Source organism: Lithobates pipiens, unplaced genomic scaffold, assembly GCF_037356315.1.
Source record: "Lithobates pipiens isolate NorthernLeopardFrog02 unplaced genomic scaffold, aLitPip1_a1.2 Scaffold_8, whole genome shotgun sequence".
Classification (NCBI taxonomy): Eukaryota; Metazoa; Chordata; class Amphibia; order Anura; family Ranidae; genus Lithobates; species Lithobates pipiens.
Window position 1 is genome coordinate 399,033,231 of NW_027507903.1, and position 22,478 is coordinate 399,055,708.

Genomic DNA, 22,478 nt, shown 5'->3' on the forward strand with positions numbered 1-22,478 from the left:
ACCATCATATCTAACGCCAATGAGTTTCACACAGACATACTCCGATACCTTTCATATTCAGCAATCTGTAGCAGTAGGTTATTCTGCTCTTCTTGCAGCTGTAAAATGTTATTCTTGTGTTTCACCTTTGCTCTTTCTAGCTCCTCATTTTTGCTGCAAAAAAAAAAAAAGAAGAAGTAGTAATTCACTTTTAGTTTTGTTGACAGCATAAAATACTAGCTCCATCTGCTAAAAGATAAACACAAGCTCAAATTTACGCCTCAAGCACGTGACCTTTAGGGCTGGTTCCTACTGTTGTGATGCGGGAACGCTGCAAATCTACTGTGGGTTCCCACATCGCATGTCAGACTGCCCTATGTGAACTGCTGGGAGTGTCAGTTAAAAGTTAATGACACCACCAAATCAGTTCGCATATCGCCATGCGATCTGCAAACTTGGACAGGAATCGGATCGCATAGGTGTGAATACCCATGAGATCCGATTCTGCTGTGGACCAAAAACAGGGTCCTGTACGAGTTTGGGCTGAATGCGATGCAAATTCAGCCATACTATCTTTATGGCTGAAATCGCATCGCAGTGATCGCAGGTGGTTTGCACTGCGGTACGAATCACATCTGATCTCAGACATCGCAGCAGTGGGGGGAAAAAAAAAAACGGAAGGAGCAGCTATACATCTTTACACAGTGCTGTTGGTACATAGGATTGCAGGAAGCCAAGCAGATTCTGGTAATTATGATGCATGTTTTTTGCCAAGGTGTTACAGACTTTATAAATAACATATATTATATATTGCTAACCCCATCCCCCCACAGCTGTATAGGCTCTGGAAAAAAACAAAAAAACAAAACCATACTGTATTTAAATTTCACTTAAATGTCAGGGAAATTACAGATTGTGGCTCCTCTCATCCTCTAAACAGCCTGCAGAATTTCATTGTAGTTGATCTCTGCATCCTCAAACTTCTGACAGCATCTTGCAGTTCTCAGCCAAACATCCAGATTTGTCTCAAAATTTACATGAAGAAACCTTTTTCACAGAGCTATAAGTGTGTATGTGTATAATACATACATACATACCCCCCCCTAAAAGAGATATATAAACAATGTACAGAAAAAAGCTATAATTAACATCACCAGCAATAGGGATAGCACATGACACGAAATGGTATTCGAGTGTGTAAACCAACTACAGACCATAAGGGTCCTGTATTAAACACGTAAATGGGTTACCATTCAGTGTACTCATGGAGGAAAGAAAGTATATCTTTCTATATAAAACAAATGGATAGTGTAACAAATAGTTTGTAATGGTTACAAGAACCAGGTACCATGGTATATTACAGTATATTCAGATACACCATAATAGCTGGTATGACCTATAAATATGAAAGTCGTTTTTATGCAGTTATAAAATGGTGTGGACCTCCATTTCCTCAAGCGCCATGGTATTTAAAGAATAAACCCAAAAAGTTTCCCTTTAACAGTGACGTTTGAAACTCTCTGCTACAGGGAGAGAATGGGGCATAGCTTCTAAGATCTAGACAAAGACCATCCGAGGATTGGTCGTGAAATTCAGTAAGTGTCAGGGGGCACTGTGCTACGCAGACTGTTTCAACAAAACTGTAGTGTTCCATGAATCTCTTCCTGAGTGTGTGTATAGTGCGGCCCATACACAAGATTCCGCATTGGACATGAAAGACCATAAACTAATTCTGTAGAGCAGTTGGGTTGGGGGGAGAAATCAGGAAAGTTTTTCTGTCCATGATGGATATGTTTGCACGTGAGGCACTTGAGTTTTGGGCACTGATATATCCTTTTCAGGTCAAGAAAGATCAGGGAGCAGATGAGGAAATATTTTTGTGTTTACTTGGGGCAATTTGGCTTTTAACGTTTTTCACCTGCCTGTAGGAGACTTTCGGTCTACAAGTTAAGGCGGGCTTAAGGTGTGGGTCCTGTAGTAAAATGGGACAATGTCTATTCAGGATGTGCTCCAATTGTCTGAAACCCAGTGGTGAATCTGAGGGGTTTTACAGATTCTGTTACGAGTGGTCTGGGCATTATCTGTTAGATCTAGATAGTGTAGGAAAGCAGCAATCCGTGCCACAGGGTTCCCTTTCTCCAGAAACGTATTTTAGGGTGTGGTTGTGTGAGATGCTGAACACCGCAGATTTCTTGAAACAGGGTCTGATAAGCAGTGTCCCGACACTTCACTGAATTTCACGACCAATCCTTGGATGGTCCATTTGTCTGGATCTTAGAAGCTATGCCCCATTCCCTCCTTGTAGCAGAGTTTCAAGCGTCTGTGAAACTTTTCGGATTTATTCTTTAAATACCTTAGCCCCAGAGGGCCTGAATGAGGAAATCAAGGTCCACACCTCGAACTGCAGAAAACCTACTTTCATATTTAGATGTCATACCAGCTATTATGGTGTATCTCAATATATTACAATATACCATGGTACATGGTTCCATAACAACTGGTTCTATCATAACCATTACAAACTATTTGTTACACTATCAATTTGTTTCATATAGAAAAGATACATTTGTTCCTCCATGAGTACACTGAATGGTAACCCATTTATTTAATACAGGAAAACATGACAACCATCAGAACAGTAAGTACTTCACACTCATAGCATTAGTGTCATGTGTGTAATATTTTAATATATAGAGATCTATATCTCTCCCTCTCTCCCCATACACACACACTCTTATTAACTTGCTCGTTCAACCACTCCCTATTGCTGGTGATGCAAATTATAGCTTTTTTTTATAAATGTTTTCTATACATGGTTTTTATGCATTTTTTTATATATTGACACACACACACACACACACACACTACTTTTAAGCGTATATATTTTTAGGCTTATCCATTAACAATATGGTAGCATTTGTATTTAAAGAGGAAGTAAACCCTTCCAAACAACTTGGACCTATAGGTAAGCCTAGATTAAGGCTTACCTGTAGGTCCAAGCAATATCTCCTAAACCTATATGGTTTAGGAGATATTTGCCCGAAAATGGGCACCGCTGTCTACGGCGCATGCGCCGTAGACAGCGGCGCGCAGGCGCACTAAATGCGGCAAATCCAAGAATGGATTTGCCAAATTTGTCGACTCCCGTGCGCATGCGCGGGAGTGACGTCATCGCGGCTTCGCCGTATGACAGCGGCGGAGCTGCGAGGCGCGACTCCCGTGCGCATGCGCGGGAGTGACGTCATCGCGGTTGCGCCGCTGTGATTCGTCGGAGCTGCGAGACGCCACAAGCAACATGGATGCGGCGGACTACAGGGGACAGCGGCGACTTCGCTGGCTCCTGTGTCAGGTAAGTGACACATAATGAGCTACTATGCGATGCATAGTAGTCCATTATGCTTTACCTTTGCAGGGAAAAAAAGAGGAAGTAAACCCATCAGGGTTTACTTCCTCTTTAATATGTAGTGTATAATGTAGATCAGTGCTTTATGTGTATACAACATGTTGGTTAGTATGCCTCCTTAATGACTTGTGTAGCTGGGCATTGACTTCCTAATCTCAGCACACAAACCACAACCAAGATTGCTCCCTGTATGGCCTGAAGGATTACACATGCCCAAACGCAAAAGCGCTTCCCCCTGCGCCGTATCCCCCAAGCCTCCAGAGGTCTCCGCCCATACCGAGCTGCCAGTACAGGAAACCACCCATATGAGCTGCCGGCTAGAACACTGGCATAGGGGGGCTTCTCCCCTCTGGACACTACAGAGCGGGATCACCATGCTTATATCACACACTTATTTTTTAACCCTCTTGTAAGTAGTTTACCTTATATTACTATTAAACCGCCCTATACATACTGCACTTAGAGGCACTGTGTCCTCTCCTTGTTTTCCCACAGAGTTTGCTTCTAGCTCCTCCACACTGGCTGCCTTTCGTGCTGTACTATGGACCGATTTTAATACTGGATTATTATGTACCTATGATTCTTTGTTGATTTGTATCATCTATTGTGCTATATACCACCTATCTTGTCCATTACCCAGACAATTAGCATTTGGAAGCTATAGGCTGGACATAATTGTCAGATTTGCCCCCTATTTATGTGCCTGGCATAGATGCAAGACTTCCAGGGGTTTCCCTTCCTTCCTTGAACCTTTGCAGGAGTCAGTACCCTAGTAGCAGCTGCGAACGCACTGCCAACATACCCCCTCCCTATCGAGTCTGAGTGGCCCACAATGTAAATGTGACACTATACCGCACCGGAATCCATCCTTAGCCCCAGGCAGTGTCTAAAAATAAAAAAAACACTTTATAAATTCCCCCATTGGGTATAGTCATGCTTGGTATAGAAATCTGGTAAATTTGTTAGAACTTCAGAAGGAAATACTGGACTTCTAAAATTCCTTTATAGTTGTGCAAAATACACAAATCGATAGTGTCAAAAAAATAAATACTGCTCATGTCCCCACTATAGATTCAACCACTCCATTTGCCCTGGTGATAACAATGGGACTCAACGTGAATTCATTCAAAATTGAGTGATCACAACCACACAGGAGGGGACTTCCAGTGGGGACTCTAGTTCTAGCGACAGCTGCTCCCCAGTAGATACATTTCCTCTTTTCCTGTCCTAAGAGGGGAATCTTATATATCCACACCCCCAAACACTGCTAAAGTCAGTTGTTAAGGAAAAGAAAAATGGGGGCATTTGTTCATTTTCAAATACCTTTTAAGAGTTTTCTCTAACTGTGCAAGCTCTTCTGCCCTCCGCTTATTCTCTTGCTCCAGTTGCATGATTATTCTAGCTGCTGCTTCCTCCTCTTGTTGCAATTTATCAAGATCATCTAGGGTTCCCTCGAGCTCCTCCTCCAAAAGGTGTCGCTCTTTCATCATCTCCTCTTGTACATTCTGCATTTCTAGATGTAGGGAGCTGAAAGCCTAGGAGGGGGGAAAAAATAAAAGTCAGGTCTTAACGATTTTTTTTTCTACATGGATGTACACAGGATCAAACATCCCATTTTTTGGATCGGTGTCAGTCATTCAACAAGACCACCAAACCTAAAATCAGGTATGTAAAGCTAAAGGGCTCACTATGAAATGGGGCCCTTGGAATAGTCAAATCGATTAGTTTTGGCCCTAGTCCCATTATGAAAATAGTTGTCAGCTATTTTCATAATCGATTAATCGGCCAGCCAATTAGTTGGCTGCATACAGAATGCATTATTTGTTTACACATGAGAAAATACAGCGCAGCACACCATCCATACATGTCAGTAAGTGCCTGAACTTATGAATGTGTGAGGATCAATGCTTCAGGAGACATGTAGTCCCGGGGAGGAAGTGAGTGGTTCCAAAGTGAGAATTTTTTTTTTTTTACCTTGCTATAGGGGCACTCTATATTACACTTTACAGCTTGCTATTGGGGCACTCTGAAGGCAGGAGGAGTCCGATGCATCAGTGGGGAACCCCAGAAGAGAAGAATCAGGGCTGCTCTGTGCAAGACCATTGCACAGGGCAGGCAAGTATGACATGTTTGTTAAAAAAAAAAAAATCCCTTTAACCACTTTCAGTCCGGACCATTTTGCTGGCTTAAGACCAGACCACTTTGATTCGGCACTGCGTCGAATTAACTGACAATTGCGTGGTCGTGCGACGTGGCTCCCCAAACAAAATTGACGTTTTTTTTTCCCACAAAGCCTTCTTTTGGTGGTATTTGATCACCCCTGCGGTTTTTATTTTTTGCGCGATAAAAATAGAGCGACAATTTTGAAAAAAACCCGCATTTTTTACTTTGTTATAATAAATATCCCCCAAAAATATATATAAAAAAGTTTTTTCCCTCAGTTTAGGCCGATACGTATTCTACATATTTTTGGTAAAATCACAATAAGCGATTTGTTTGCGCAAAAGTTATAGCGTTTACAAAATAGGGGATAGTTTAATTTTTTTTAATAAATTTTTTTACTAGTAATGGCGGCGATCAGCGATTTTTATTGTGACTGCGACATTATGGCGGACACAGCGGACATTTTTGACATATTTTTGGGACCATTGTCATTGATACAGCAATCAGTGCTATACAAATGCACTGATTACTGTGTAAATGACACTGGCAGTGAAGGAGTTAACCAGGGAGAGGCAGCGTAGGGGTTAAGTGTTCCTAGGGGCGTGTTACTAACTGTGGGTGGCTGGGCTTGGTGTTAGTGAACACTGATCTCTGCTCCAATCACATGGAGCAGAGATCAGCGTCACTTGTTGCTAGGCAGAATGGGGAGTCGACCAGACTCATGGGGGCCCCGACTGGCACACGAGCGCGATGGCAGGGTCGGAATATAGAAGTGGACGTACCTGTATGCCAATATGCATGCCCGTGCCATTCTGCCAACGTATATCATTGTGCGCCGGTAGGGAACTGGTTAAAGACTGTGCAGTGATGATCAGCATCTGAACCCAGAGAAGGTTGACACTGATAGATTGGAGGTAATAAAAGGCGGTACAATTCAAAGTAAACTTTTTACCAGTATTGTTGTACCTTAATGGTTAAAATCTTTAAGGCCCAGAATAGGTCGGATGTCAAAGCTTGGAAAACGTAAAATGGTTAGAATAGAAGCTGTGAGCGTCAGTAGTGGTGCAAAATCCCTTTGGGACAGCTTTCTATGTCTGCAAAGCAAAATGCTTTTTGTGGATCCAAAAATACCCTTAAATGCATAAAGTTTGGTGGTGGAATGAAGCAAAAACACCATGCTGCAGACCTAACTGGCTATAACTTCCTGGGTCCAGGTGATTATGAAAGTTTCCAGAATCAGAGGAATTAGGGGTCCAGTACGTTTTACAGACTGGAAATGTAGGCTTTTTACATAGTCCAAGGATTCCAAAGGCTTAATGTGGTTGTAAAGGCTGAAGGTTTTTAATTCTCTGCATTAAGGTGGAAAAAAAAAAAAAAAAAAAGATAAAATAAAGAAATTCTTCCATTGTCCGCTCCCCCTCACTTCAAATACTTACCCGAGCCTCAATTCAGCACTGGGCCTAAGAGCAGCGATAGAAAAAACACAGAAAGGCTCGGGATTGAGCCTGCATATGTGCCACCATAGGAATTTGCTTCCTTTGCTGTACCCAAGAGATTGCAGCCTGCAGTACCAAGCACTGACCAGAAGCATAGACCATCTCTGCTCTTGCATACGGGGCCCGGGTATAATCCTTTTTTGCCTGTGCAAACACATACACATTTTGGTCCCATCAGAAGTCACAATCTTCAGAGACACGGAGTCACATTCACAACCAAGGACACTAGATAAAGACAGACTTGGCTGAACTAGGAGGGGTCATGCCTGTGCGTGGTTTTGTGCCTTTTAGGACAGTATCCATTCAACTGAAGTCAACAGCATAGCCCAAGCAATCCTCTGTCCTGTTATTAATGATTGTTTCTCCCAAACATGCACAATAGAGACAGTTAATAGATTGTTTGATAATTACATCTAAAATGCTATAAAAAAGGAAAATAGAGCATTAACGGGTCAGTCTTACCATACTCTGTTCAGCAATCTGAGATGTTGCAGTTTCCAGTTTACGCTCATATTCCTGTTCTTTGCTGGTTAGCTCCAATCTAAGGTCCTTAAAAATAAAAATGAATTAAATGGCTACAGATTGGAACAAAAAGGCAAAACATTTAGGCACCTGGACAGTTAATATCCTACACACTAAACCAGTGATGGCGAACCTTGGCACCTCAAATGTTTTGGAACTACATTTCCCATGAGGCTTAACTACAGTGCATGAGCATCATGGGAAATGCAGTTCCAAAACATCTGGGGTGCCAAGGTTCGCCATCACTGCACTAAACAGTCCTAGGCATAACTAAAGCTGCCCAATGAACTAAAACAGCATTAGACCAACACTTGTGAAGCTCATAATGTAGGGCTGTGAAAGGGTTAGTTTTCATTTTTCAGAGTAGCAAAGGGGTCCCAGTAATTTAAAAATCATGCTACCTTCTAAATAAATTAAGCTTCCTTTAAATGCAAACCTGTAGGCTGACCGTGGCTTCCACAAAGCCTGGTTATAAAACTAGCATTCTGAGCCATTGACAGTCCATAGCTCAGCAATTCTATGATAGGGTGGGAGAGCACACTGCACACGTGTAGTTGTGGATGAAGAAACGCACACATGAATGAGTAAGCCAGCATTTCTCCGCTCATTGCTGTAGCAATGAGGGCTCATTCAACTTCCCATCCATTCTAGCTTATATGCAGGATGGTGATCAGGATGGTGCGGGTCACACAGAACTTCTATTCAGGCTTTGCAGAAGCTGCAGTCTGTATACAGGTATGCAGCTTAAAAGAAAGCTTAATTTTTCTACACTGCACCATGGTTTGTAAACTACTGGAGCACCATGACTGCATTGACATTACAAAAAGAAAATAAAATAATATAAAAGAATTAACATTTGAACACTGAGGCAAATCATGCAACTACAGCAGAAAGATCATACCACTCAGCAAGTAAAAGTGAAATTAATGTGTGAATTCCCATCCAAGTTTGCCAAAAATGCTTGTAATACTGTACATGTTAACCGAGCAGTTGAGACTTGTTCTCTTGCATACCTGTGAATGAAAACTAGTGCCTTAATGGAGGTACATGGTCATTCAGCTTTCATTACATTAAAGCAGTAGTAAAATTCCTTGCAAGGCAATGTCATAGTGTGCTAGTATGCATCGCATAAGCCGCTGAAGTCACCAGCTGTATGCACTCTGAAGATTTCCTAAACAATGCAAGTTTAAGATATCTTCACAGTACCTACAGGTATGTATTCTGTTAAAGGGCAAGTTCACCTTTGGGAACATGTTACATGTGTTTTGAGGGTGGAATATGCAACATGTTTCCAATGCTGCAGCCACCGAGGTGCCACCCCCCCCCCCCCCCCCCATACTGCTGTCACAGGGAGAAGTTTTGCAGATGTTGCAGACGACAGTTTGCAGATGTTGGTTTGTAGTTCTCAATGAACTACCAGTGCTGTGGAGCACCATGGTAGTTAATGAATTCTTCCCATCGGTGTATCTGCTTGCCCAGATGGGATGTACGGGCACAGATATACAGATGGGTCTGCAGGAGATCTGCATGGGAACAGCCATCTGCATAGAAGCACCCAGAGTGGACATGGACACTTCTTGCAGATGCCATCGCAGAGCTAACGGGCTGGTAACCGCTCCCGCACATTCACCTCGTAAAGAGCCTCAGGCCAAAAAACACCTATAGGCTGCTGTAACTGAGCACCCAGCACAGAGCACACCCCATCCTTGGCTGCTGTCCCCGTCACAGACAACCCTGCCTCCGAAGCCATGCTTAAATTCATGCTGCTCACTCTGCAGGAGGATTTTACACAGATCTCTTTATCTCAAGTTCATGACCGAGTGAATTGTCTGGAAGAGAGCAGATGTGCGATTATTCTAAAGATCACAATGAATTACTAGATTACCATGACACCGGGCAAATCATTGTATTAAGATGAAACTGGCAGATTTAGAGGATCCCTCTAGGTGAAATATCAAAGTCAGGGGTATCCCAGAAACAATCAAAACAAAATGAGCTTACTCCGTACTTACAACTTATTTCAACATTGTTCCCTCACTTAAACATCCGTGATATACTGAGCTACGGGGGCCCACAGAATTGCCAAACCCTCACACCTGCAAGCGGACATTGAGGGATGTCTTGACTCGGACTCGCTTTTTTCACCTCAAGGAGAAAAGCCTCTCAACCTCCATGGCCACAACATATTTGCCTGTGTTCTAGTGATATGTGCACTCCATCGAAAAGTGCCCGCGCATGTGCAGGACGGAGCTGCACGCCAGCCGATTTACCGATCAGCTAAAGTAATGAGACCACGGCGCATGTGCACATCATGGGAAGCATTTTTCAATGGGAGAGGGAATTTCACGGACACAATTGAAAGCTATTCAGAGTGCAGGGGGACACCATAGTTGTTACATTATGCCTTGCTGTTGCAGGGTGGCTTGTGGCTGCGTTGAAGGGTGGATTTTGTCTGTTGCAACCTGCCCTTAGACAGAGGCAACAGGCACTGACCAAGACACTAAAGCCACTGTGCAACACTGACAAAAGGTGACCTTTAGAAGACAAACTCCACCCGCAACAGTGAGGCACAATATGAGCACTACAGTGTCCCTCCGCTCCCTCCTGTTGAAAAATGCCTCCTCTGATGTGCACAGATGCCATGGTCACGTCACTCCAGCTGATCGCCAAATCAGCTGGAGCACAGCTGCACCCGCGCATGCACTTTTCGAGGGAGGGCACATATCGATAGAACCCCGCCACCATACACCGACAAAGTTGTTCACGGACCTTTACCACTCTACAATGGAAATGCGCAGGGCCTCCACTCCCATCATGTCAATTCTTCAACAAAATAATTTAGATAGGGTTTCCAACTAAACTGCTGGCCACATATCAGCAACAAATCATCCCCATCCTCACCCCCAAAGATGGGTACAAGAAGCTGACAAGTTTGGGTCTACTTCCACTTGCTTCCAACACCACGGGACAATTCGGGACACCCACAATGGACTGAGAATGATGGCTTATAACAGAGATTAGTCCCTTCATCTACTCAGATCCAGCCTGGGCGATGTCCATACTCTCTGCCCGTTACCTGATTAGATAAATCGATAGCCATGCAGCCATTGGTTCCCACTGTTAATTAAATCCAAGGACACAGGCGCCGGGGCAGAGTCCGGCATTCTGTGTCCATGGACAAAAAATGCTGGACTCGGGAGTGCACCCACACTAAGCGCTTCAGAGTCCAGCATTTGCCTCTGTAGATGCAAATGGCACCTCCGGGGGAACCCAGAACAGGTGGATCGGGGACACACACTGTGCAAAACTAACTGCACAGTGGAGGCAAGTATGAAATTTGTTAAAACATTTTAAATAAAAGGGTTTACAACCCCCAGATCGGTTTGCATATCGCAGTGCGAACTGTCAAATTGTACAGGAATCAGATCACATGGGTGTGCACACCCATGCAATCCGATTTCAGTGCGGATCAGAAAAAGGGCCCTGCACCATTTTGGTGTGAATGCGATGCAATACGTATGGCTGAATTTGCAGCGCACGGGCGTGGCCAAGACCGGCATGTGAGGATGCACTTCACAGCTCCCGCTTGATCTGTTCACTGATCCTTCCCCGGCAGCCACAACACTGCTCTTTCCGGCTACCCAGCTCGCGACCGACCCCCTGCACTTCCCGGACCCACCGCCGGCCCTCTGTACCCGAGGGAAAACCCGCAGAGGCCCATTGGAGATGGCGGGACTGGACTCCCAAGATGGCGCCACAGCGTCGGTGGCCATGTCACAGCGCACTCCGCGGCATGCGGACAAATCCAGAGAGGGAGGTAGCAGGAGAGCTCTAAAGACCCAGGGTAAGGAACATTACCGGGATATTGTGGTGTATTATGCTCAAAAGTGGCAGGGCCCTGAAGCTATTGATACAGCAGAGGAGACACAGGAGGGATAGAATGACCTGTTTACACAAGCAGACTGGGGACATGATACCGGCAGTACTCCGTGCAAATCTATGGAGGATGCAGCTCCTCCACCCTCTCCCCCCCCCCCCCCGCTCATAACAGATACAGCGGAGCCTCATGAACAACCCACGCTGGCTGCTATATTGAAGACTGTTCATGTATGTATGGCATCGGTGAATGATATGAAGGAGCAGTTTGGGGGCTTGAGGGAAGAAGTCTCACTTCTCAGACAAGATTTGCAAAAACTTAGAGAGAAGGTGACGGTGGTGGAGAGCAGAGTGAGTGATAGAGGATAAGCTACCCCCCTTGCTAGTGAGGCCAGGGCAGCGCACCGCATGGCACAAGACATATACAACAGAGCAGAGGACACGGAAAATCGCTTACGCAGAAACAATGTCTGCATTGTAGGTCTACCTGAGAAGTCAGAGGGTAAGGACCCCACATTATTCGTGGAAAACTGGCTGGTGGATATCTTTGGCCGTGATTCGTTCTCCCCGTTCTTTACAGTGGAGAGGGCCCACAGAGTGCCGGGCAGAACCCCCCCCGCAGGTCCATGATAGCCAAGATGCTACACTACAGAGACAGAGAGGCGATCCTGAAATGTGCAAGGGAACGTGAAACCGTCAAATTCAATGGGGTCAGGGTTTCATTCTACCCGGACTTTTCAGCTGAAGTTCAACGGGCCAGGGCAAAGTTCGGGGAGGTGAAGAAACACCTGAGAGCTCTGCAACTGCCATATGCCATGCTTTACCCAGCCAAGTTACGTGTGACAGCGGAAGGACATGCACAATTCTTTGAGTCTGCTAAAGATGCAGCAGCCTGGTTGGATCACAATGAGCAAGCCCTGCGACGTCACATGGTGCATGCTGCCGGTGATTGACATCGTTGTGAAGTTATGCGACCACTAAAACAGTTAAGGCCCGATTGACTGTCTAGACACCTGCTGAGCATTCCTTCGTGGGGACTCTTTTGTTTGACTTACCTTCTTTTGATGGCCCTACATCATCTTGGGGGGCTCCCCCCCTCCCCACTCAGTTTCTTCTTTCTTTTATTTTTCCCTACTGCCGGGGAAAGCTATGATTTTATTACAGAGTGAGGATCTTATCTGTGACTTTCAATTCTAAGACCACCCTTTTCTAAATACGCTTTCTTTTTTCGGGGCGGTATTTTTAATTTTTGGGGAAAATGCTGTACCCCAAAGTTGGCCGCCAGTTAGGCCGTACTGTAACGAACAAGTTTGCCCCGTTAGCTGAGTTGGTCTGGAGACCTGAATCTGTGCAGACTATTTGGCGGCATTACGTTGAAGGTGATTTTGGGGAGTCATTGACCCCCCCACGACGCCTGTGACAGTCCCAATGTGCCTTATTACAACATGCAGTATGAATTATCATGCAGTCCGAATAACTTTAATAGTTTGTTTAATGGAAGTCCTGAGGACATGACGTTGTACCCGATTTCTACCTTCCCCCCCCCTAAGGGATACCTACTACCAGGGAGGTGTGGGGGTCCTGTCTGGCTTACACTCTTCCCTCCATGATGGCGGGTGTAGCAAGAGTTTCATGGAATATTAGGGGCCTGAACTGCCCTCTTAAGTGCACCATGATATTTACTTGTTTAAAGAAGTTTTACCCTGCTGTTTTAGGTTTACAGGAAACGCACCTTACTGGTGCCACCAGGGGTTGTCAGATATCTGTGGATTGGTTGGGCGTACCACTCCACTCACACCTCCTTTTCCCGGGGGGTGAGTGTGGTGGTACATAGGTCCCTGGATTATCAGTAATATGCCTCCAAAATAGATTCAGAAGTGAGATTTGTATTTTTACATTGTCGTATTGGTCTTTCGCACTGTGTACTGGCTTGTGTGTATATACCTCCCCCTTTGACGCACGGGTGCTCCGGCTGCTCCTAGAATTTTTAGGGGAGCGCCCGGACCTCCCGTTGCTGATAATGGTGGAACTTTAACAGTTGGTTAGATGCGGGCTTGGATAAACATCCAGCTCTGGGGACACATAGCCCTCTGAAGTTAACTCCTCTGGCTAGGTTGTTGCAGGAGATGGGCTGGGTGGACCTATGGAGGCAGCGTAATCCATTTAGTAGACAATTCTCCTGTTTCTCAAAAACTCACGGGTCTTTGTCCAGGATAGACTTGGCGGTGGGGAACTCAACCATGCTCCCTTCAGTCCTGGATGTTACTTATAAACCTAGATGTGTTTTGGATCACTCGTATTTAGTGGTCAATCTGCTAGTTACCCAACCTTCCTCCCTTTCTAGGGCCCCCTGGAAATTTAATGCCTTTTGGCTTCAGCTTTTTGTGGCACCCGATGTGACGGAAGGGAGCATCCGAGAGTTTTTCACTCAGAAGCCTGATGCATTATCAATACTTACTGAATGGGAAGTGTTTAAGGCATTTCTGAGAAGGCTGCTCAGTAAGGAGGTTACTAAGGTTAAGAGGCGGTCGGAGTCTCTCAGGGAGGCACAGGTACATTCTCTGGAGGTGCAATATATTCAGGACCCAACAGAGGCCGCAAAGGGGGCTTGGCAGTCGGCTCAATCAGCGTATGACCGCCTGTTGGCCTCCTCTGCCGAAAAAAATAGATTTTTTTCCCGAGGACAGCTTTCTTTGAGGAGCGGGGAGGTCACGGGTAGGCTCTTGGCCAGGATAGCTAACTGAGCAGAGATCTACGGTTATTGGCAGTATACGCACGAAGGAGGGGAAATTGGTTTACTCCCCTGACGGAGTGATACAGACGCTAGCTGCATATTATGAGAACCAATACCGCTCATCCTCACAGTATGGCCCTGAGGAGCTGAAGGCCTATTTAGACGAACTACCGTTCCCACAACTTTCGGAGTCCCAGTGTGCAGCATTAGATGCCCCACTCACCCTTGAGGAGTTACAGACTGCAGTGGCGGGGTTCCCCAATTGTAAGGCCCCGGGGGGTGATGGGATCCCTATTGAAATTTACAAGCACTTTTCGGAGATATTGCTCCCCAAACTGCTGAACGTGTTTAAGGCTGCCAGGGAGGTGGAGACTCTGCCCCCCCCCCCCCCCCCCATGTCTGAAGCAATTGTTTTAATTTTGAAACCTGATAAAGACCCGGCCTCTTACAGGCCGGTCTCCCTGTTGCAATCGGATATTAAAATTTTGGCCAAGGTGCTAGCACTCCATCTAAAGTAATTTCCTCGGTGGTACACGCAGACCAGGCTGGGTTTATGCCGAATAAGTCCACGGCAGTGAATCTCTGGAGATTGTTCCTTAATATACAGTCAGTGGCTGACAATGTGGGCAGGAGAGCTCTCCTGTCCCTTGACGCTATGAAAGCATTTGATAGTGTGGATTGGCCATATCTTTGGGGGATACTGAGGGGTTTTGGCTTTGGTGCTGGGTACATATGGGTACGGCTGCTTTATTACCACCCGAGCGCGGCCATTAGGGAGGCCGGTAGGCCATCCTTGCCATTCTGTCTTGGTCGAGGCACTCGGCAGTGGTGCCCTTCATCTCCACTGCTGTTTGCCCTGGCAATAGAACCACTGGCCATTAGGATCAGGGAACACAGAGGCATCACAGGTTTCAGCTTTGGGAATAGGAAAAGGTGATGCTTTATGCAGATGATACCATGATTTTACTGGGGGACTCAACACAGTCTCTTGATAATACGTTCGATACAGTGACCCGTTGTGGAGAGTTCTCTGGTCTTAGGATAAACTGGTCCAAATCCGCACTTATGCCAATAGATGAGCCACAACTACAGCAGGGGGGACGGGTGGGAGAGATCCCTATCGCCCTCCAGTTTAAATATCTGGGGATACAGGTGACGCCGCGGATCAGAGACTATGTTGCGTTAAACATTGCACCGCTGCTGACCAGGTTTCGCTCCAGGACTAAGATTTGGAATTTGCTGTGTATGTCGGCTGCAGGCAAGGTGAATCTTATTAAAATTATTCTTATGCCCCAACTGTTATACATGTTGCACAACTCTCCAGTGGTGATCCTGCTGAAGACCTTTAGGATAGTTAACTCAATATTCCGTGAGCTAATATGGAAGGGCCGACCCCCCAGGATTAAATTAGAGCATCTCCAACGCCCCAAGGGGGACGGGGGGCTTGCGCTGCCGAACCCCTGGCGGTACCATTTAGCCTCTCAACTACAACATTTAATAGGCACTATGGTCCCTGAGAGTGACACCATTGGCAGAGTCCCTAGCGCTTCTGAGGCCATCATGCTGCACACGGTGGGTGGGAGATCTGTTCCGACCGCTCTGGAGGCTCTGGCCTTCGGCAAACCTCCCCAAAAAAGTTTCCCCACATATAACTTAAATACAGAAAGTCTGGAACAAAACCAAGTATTTGCAGGGAGCTACGGGGATCAGTGAATAGATCCCTATATGGGCTAACGAGTCGTATCCTGAATTAGCAAAGCTGCAGCATAAGGAGAGGTGGCAGAGGGGAGTGTTTTATCTTACGCAGATAATCAGTAATGGTCAACTGTTACCCTTTGATACCCTGAGAGTAAGATATCAACTCCCGGCACATATGTACTTTTATTATATGCAACTTAGGCACGCCTTTCTGGCCCAATCAAAGGTTTCGGATTGGCAGATGGAGGGATTGCCTCTCGTTTCCCAGCTTAAATCAGCTGACAATTCAAAAGGATTCATCTCGCAGAGCTATGCTACACTTTTAAGCAGATTTTTGTTGAAACACCCCCTGGCGGTTAAAAGGAAATGGGAATTAGATGTGGGGCCACTGGAGGATAAGCAGTGGGAAGAGGTGTTGCAGTCGGTGGCAGTATGCTCACTGAATGTGACGCACAGACTTACCCAACTGTACACCATACTGAGAATTTACTGTACTCCCCATGGGCTACACTCTATGGGCCTTACACCGACACCGGTGTGTACCAGATGTGAGGGATCACGGTGACTTAATACACATGCTGTTAGCGATGCCCCAAACTTCGTGTTTATTGGAGGAGGGTGAAGGGCACCCTGAGCACGGTGTTCCGGGTGTCAGTCCCCTGGGATCCTCGGTGTTGCATTCTGAACTTGCTGGATGAGTTGGAGTGGGAATCGCACACTAGCGAGGCCCTGACCAGGGCGCTCTTTATTGCCCGCAAGTTGATAATGCTCCACTGGAAATCGGACTTACCTCCGTCGGTCCGGAAGTGGACCACCACTGTTGGTAATACGCTGGGAATGGAAAAAAAACTTCTATCAGCATAGAGGTTGCCCTGATAAATTTGAAAAACGATGGGGGCCGTGGCTGGATACTCTGGGTCTTTCCCCGGATGATTTAGTTATGGACCGGCTGCTCGGACCAGGGGTGCTCTAGGCGCTGCAATTTACATATCTCTCTATCTGCACGGCTGCGGACTGATGTTTTGATGTATGTACCGATTATTAACATTACTGTGTTATAGATTGGAGGGGGAGGGGACTCGGATGTTCTCAAGTACTGTATGTTCGGGATATTCTGCACTGTACTGCATTGTTTTGCCCTGACTGCATTTGGACTGTATATGTATACTATTGAATAAATTTTATTTATTTTTTTATCCAGAAAAAAAACCCAAGAATTTGCAGCGCACAGAGACATTACATGTGATCTGCACAGCAGTGCGGTGGAAATCACATGCAATGTCACACATCGCACCAGTGTGAACCCAGCCTAACAGAGTACAAACAACTATAAAAATATGACTGTTATAAACTCTGGCATAAAAACCTATGGCGGCAGAAAAGTAGGTTTGATTTAATATATAAATCAGAAAGTAATTGCTGCAAAAGAGGTCAGCAATATCAGATTAAAGTGATGCATCGGTGACAACCTTACTTTAAAACATGCCCCTTATAAAATATAAAAAACTTAGCATTAGAAAATGTAATTGTTTTGTACAGAGCAGCCCAGATCCTTCTCTTCCCGGGTCTCTTTGGCTGTTGAGTGGCCCCACAGCAAGCAGCCTGCTATGGGGGCACCCGAGCCCAGCTGCAGTTCCGTGTCCATTTAGATACAGAGCTGCAACCCGACCCTGCCTCCTCTCTCCATTGAATTTGATTGACAGCAGCGGGAGCCAATAGGGCCATGCTGCAGTCTCAGCCAACGAGGAGGGACAGTCTCGGGCAGCCAAGAAATTCCTGCAACATCGCTGGATCAAGATGGGCTCAAGTATTAGGGGGCTGCTGCACACAGGATTTTTATCTTAATGCATTAGGGGAAAAAAAAAAAAAAAACCCTGACTTTACAACCACTTTTATAGACAGTAAAAGCACTCACTCATTCAGGTCTGTAGCTTTTGGCATTGTAAGCACTTCATTTTTCAAAAGAACCACAGCCAAACATTTACCTGCATTTTCTCTTGGGCACTTGATAGATAATCCTCCAAGTTTTTATTTTCTCCTTTGAGCTCTTTAACTACAGCTGTAATGAAAGAATTTGAGGATCCATTCAATTTAACGGAGAAGTATTGGGTTTAAAAAAGAAACCCCACAAACATTTATACTCATCTATGTAGACGAAACATTGATCTGGTTCTAGCTCTGCTCAAAGCTCGCTGATCGCTTAGTTCTCGGATCCAATTTCAACAGTCATGACCAGGGCCGGACTTACCATGGGGCTTGACTGGGCTCAAAACCATGGGCCCCACCTGTGTAAGTTTTAAACACTAGGCGTCCGCGCTATAGCCGAAAGACGGCTGCAGTGCGGACTCCAATTTCCAGGACATCCCTGTACATCCTATTGTTTACTTCCCCAATGCTGCTGCCATGGGCGGGCATCTGGGAAGTTCTGTGTTGGCCATGTACCATGGACACAGCCAATCACAGCTGCCATTTAGCACTTGATCACAGTGTCTAATGGGAGATGATCTCATATGTAAACATGTGAGATCATCTCATCGCCGGCTCTCCCTCCTCACACAGACAGCATGTGAGGAGGGAGAGCGAACGGCTGCAGCGTCAAGGTAGAAAAGGGGAAAATAAAGTGCTCACAGTGCCATCTGTCCCCAGTGCAATTTGTCATCAGTGCCACGTGTCATTGTCCTGGTGCTCCAGGGTCTTCAATAGTGTAATAGGTAGTCAACAAGTTAGATGTGTAATTTATGCTCCAAGAATGCCTGATGGCGCTCCCTGCATGTTGGACCTCTCTAAGTGGCCAGGCTGTGAAAAAGACACACATGTGATATCGTAATACTGAGGAGTAGCAGAATGTATTTTGGGGTGTCATTTGTGGTATACACATGCCATGTGAGAGAAATAACCTATTCCAATGACAATTGAGAAAAAAAAAAAAAAAAAATTTAAATCGTAATTTTCAAACTTAACATTTTTGATATAGACTTCAGCAATTAAAATTGTTTAGTTTGTTCAGAATCGTGAATACCATTTTTATTCTCCGTTTATCCTGAATTGTGTAGCTCTAATATGTATCATTTTGTTCCATTTAAAGTAATGTATAAAAAGGTAGGGCCCGAAAGTGACTCAAGCCCAGGGGCCCCCACCACCCCAAGTCCTGCCCTGGCCGTGACTGAGTTCCTGTTCTGTCCCTCCAGTGCTCACCGGTAGAGAGTGGGTGGGGGCAGAGATTGGCTGGCTCAGGGTCTCAGCTGCGCACCGAGAGGCTGAGCCAGCTGCTGGTCAGATCCCGACATGGTCAGCATCCCTGCACAGCCTGGGCTGGCTTTGACAACTTACAAAAGACTTTAGCCTGCTTTTGGATAAATCTGGTCACAGGCGTGTAATCCTGTGACCCAAGAGAAGTACGGCCAAAAGAGCTTTGACCATACCAATTTAAGAAAAAAAAAATATATATATATATATATATATATATATATATATATATATATATATATATAAAAAAACACCACAAATAAAGACAACACCAACCAAATCACATTACATACCTTTGGTTTGGATTAGTTCCTCTGACAAGTTTTCATTCTGTGCTGCCATTTCCTTATGATTTTCCTCTAAAATAGATAAATACCATTATGCAAAATTAGGAACTGACATTAAAAGCCCAAAGTTGTAAACAAACTTTTTTTTTTCAAACCAAAAAAAAACAAACAAACAAAACAAACACAGCACTAGGGACTGTGCTTAAAGTGGTTGTAAACCCTTACAACACACCTTGACCTACAGGTAAACCTAGATTAAGGCTTACCTGTAGGTCCAAGAAACATCTCCTAAACCTACACGGTTTAGGAGATATTTGCCGAAAGACAGGCACTGCTGTCTACGGCACATGCCGTAGACAGCGGCGCACTGAGCGCGGCATTGTCAATGACGAAGATGCCGCGCGTGTCAGCTTCCGTGTGCATGAGTGATGTCATCGCGGCTTTGCCGAATGACAGTGGCGGAGCATCGAGACCCCCACCGAGAAGATGGATGCGCCGGACTACAGGGGACAGCGGTGACATCGCTGGCTCCTGTGTCAGGTACGTGACACATAATGGACTACTATGCGATGCATAGTAGTCCATTATGCTTTGCCTTTGCAGGGAATGAAAGAGGAAGTAAACCCATCAGGGTTTACTTCCTCTTTAATCTGAGGTGTTCCCTGTGCAGCTTCCAGCTGTCCTAGTTGAAAGCCCCTCACATACCCTGCAGCAGTAATCCTCTAGGGCTATGAGGGTTAAAGTGATTGACAAATGGACATTGATTAAACAATCACCCTGTAAAACAACCCATTCAGTTTAAAATAGAAAGACTAAAAACTGTGTAAGCTAGTAAGCAAATTTTTTTTTTTGTTATAAATCAGGGATATCAAGACTGGCAGCCACGAGCATGGCACCCAGAGGCAGAGGCATGATGAGAATCGTAGCTTTGCAACAGCTGGAGGTCCGCTAATTGCTTATCCCTGTTAAAAATGATCACATTTCCTCTGTTCTCAGCTGCATAAGGGCTGTAAGGAGGAGGAGGAGGAAGAGAAGAGGTAGTGCACTGAGGTTCCCACTGAGGCTGTGTGGTGGGGGGAAAAGTCTGATCATTGGAGAGCAGGCAGAGTTCCCAGAACGGTCAGTTTCTTAACAGGAGAGCAGAGACTGGCAGGAACACCAGGGATTTCACACAAAGGAAGCAATACAAAAAGAACAGGATATTTTTCCATACAAGTACATGGTACAGCAGGCACATATCAGGAGTATGACCTGTTTGAGTTGCATATTCTTTAATAGAGCCAAAACAAAAAAGTGCCATAGCTACAAGTTGCTTGTAAAATGTCACTCCAACAAGGTTTGATGGACCGAACCCAGGGCAGCCATCAACCAGCAGAACAATGGATATACAGAAAAAACACAACTTGAAGATTGCGCTCTATGGGTCAATTCCAGAAAGTATATATAAAATCATAAGTAGAATAAAATAGAATAAAGTGTTGGTCTTATAAACTCATCAGCCTCTGCATGATTGATTTCAAGTGCAACAAACAAAAAGTCAAGGTATACAACAATGATAAAAATGGCTTGCTGGTAATATTGGTCATGTGGAGCCTGAAAAACAGTTGGAGAGATTGCAGCCCCCTTTCAGCAGAGTGGGCTGAAGCTGGACATGTGTCCAAAAAGGCAGGGGCAACACCGCAGACAGCTGGAAATTCCTGAAGCTGGTAACATGAGGGTGGCAACGACCAAGCAGATGGTTAAACAGACTTTGGTAGACACTGTCTGCTGTGGCCAGTGTCTAGGTTGATGGCACGGGGGAAGCCAGGCTATGCTGCGGGTGACCGATCGTGCGTGTTTCTCAGCCTTCAAGCTGGAATAATCAAGCCACGTTAGACGGACCGGGGGTTGCTGTGACTACATGCTTCATGCTCCTGCAATTTATCAATGTCCTTTGAGCACCCAACATCAGCCTAGACACTGGCAACAGTAGACAGTGTCTACCCAAGTCTGTGTAGAACCATGTGAATGGTTGGTGCCAACCTCCTGTTCCACAGCTGGAAATTCCTGGGCTGGTTTGTCCCTGCCTGACATGTCCAGCTTCAGCCCACTCTGCTGACAGAGGGCTGCAATCTCTCCAACTGTTTTACAGACTCCACATGGCCACTATTACCAGCAAGCATTTTGGATCGTATTAACCTCTCCACCCGAAAGCCTTCAAGTGGTATTTGCTTTTAATACAAAAATTTTCTCATGTCAATACCTTGACTACTCCAATTTTCAAGTTTTATAAACTTACCAGTCTCTGCTTGATTGATAAAAAAAAAAAAAAAAAATGAATAAAATTGTGCAACTCCCTACACAACACATTCAGTGTTGAGGGGAATCCCTCCTGCAGAGCTATTTTGTTGTGCCAGCGGGGAGCGCTCTAAATACACGGTTTCAAGAATACCATCGGCCTCGTTATACTGAATAACCAACCTGCCCATAGAGGACACTCAGCTGGTCTTTGAATCGGCTGAGATTCGATCCATGTATGGCTGGCTTTAGAGGGAAGGCGTAGATCATGCTAAACTGATCCAGTTGAGTCACTGTTTTGTTTACACTTTACAGAGCATTGAGTGCCCATTCACACCACAAAAGCATCGGCGTGATCAGTTTTGGATGCATTTCTACATGATCTGATTTATTGCATTTCTGGATGCATTCCAGATCTTTTCCCCATACTGTACTGGGGCCTGGTACCTGCACTGGTGCAAATATGGCATTGAAAACCCATATAACCTGTTTTCCATGCATTTTTTTTTTCTGCATCAAAAAAGCACTGAACGTGGTATGACTGGGCCCTAAAAGCCTGCTATTTGCACTTCAAAAATAACCTTTTTGCAGGGAGTGCACCGTTATCAGTCATTTGCCAACTAATTATACAGGATTTATATAGGTCAAGTTTGTGCAGCACTTTACAAAATGGAGAGACAGCACAGTTTCAATACAAGGAAGGTCAGAGGTTGTGTCCTTTAACAACCCGTGCTGCCAAAAATTACCATATAATGAAAATCACAATCTAATAATAATATAATGTGTTGCCAGCTATA

The 22,478-nt window shown here is 45.2% G+C and overlaps 1 protein-coding gene across 1 annotated transcript in view; it reads right to left on the reverse strand.

Moving 5' to 3' along the window:
- LOC143964329 (uncharacterized) overlaps positions 1-22,478 on the reverse strand; it is a 113,402-nt gene that overhangs the window by 33,871 nt on the left and 57,053 nt on the right. Inside the window, exons 8-12 of the mRNA XM_077474026.1 lie at positions 19,411-19,476; positions 17,857-17,930; positions 7,504-7,590; positions 4,706-4,917; positions 49-153 (exon numbers count right to left, since the gene is read on the reverse strand). Of these exons, the coding sequence (XP_077330152.1) occupies positions 49-153; positions 4,706-4,917; positions 7,504-7,590; positions 17,857-17,930; positions 19,411-19,476 (544 nt within the window). The remainder of the gene's footprint in view (positions 1-48; positions 154-4,705; positions 4,918-7,503; positions 7,591-17,856; positions 17,931-19,410; positions 19,477-22,478) is intronic.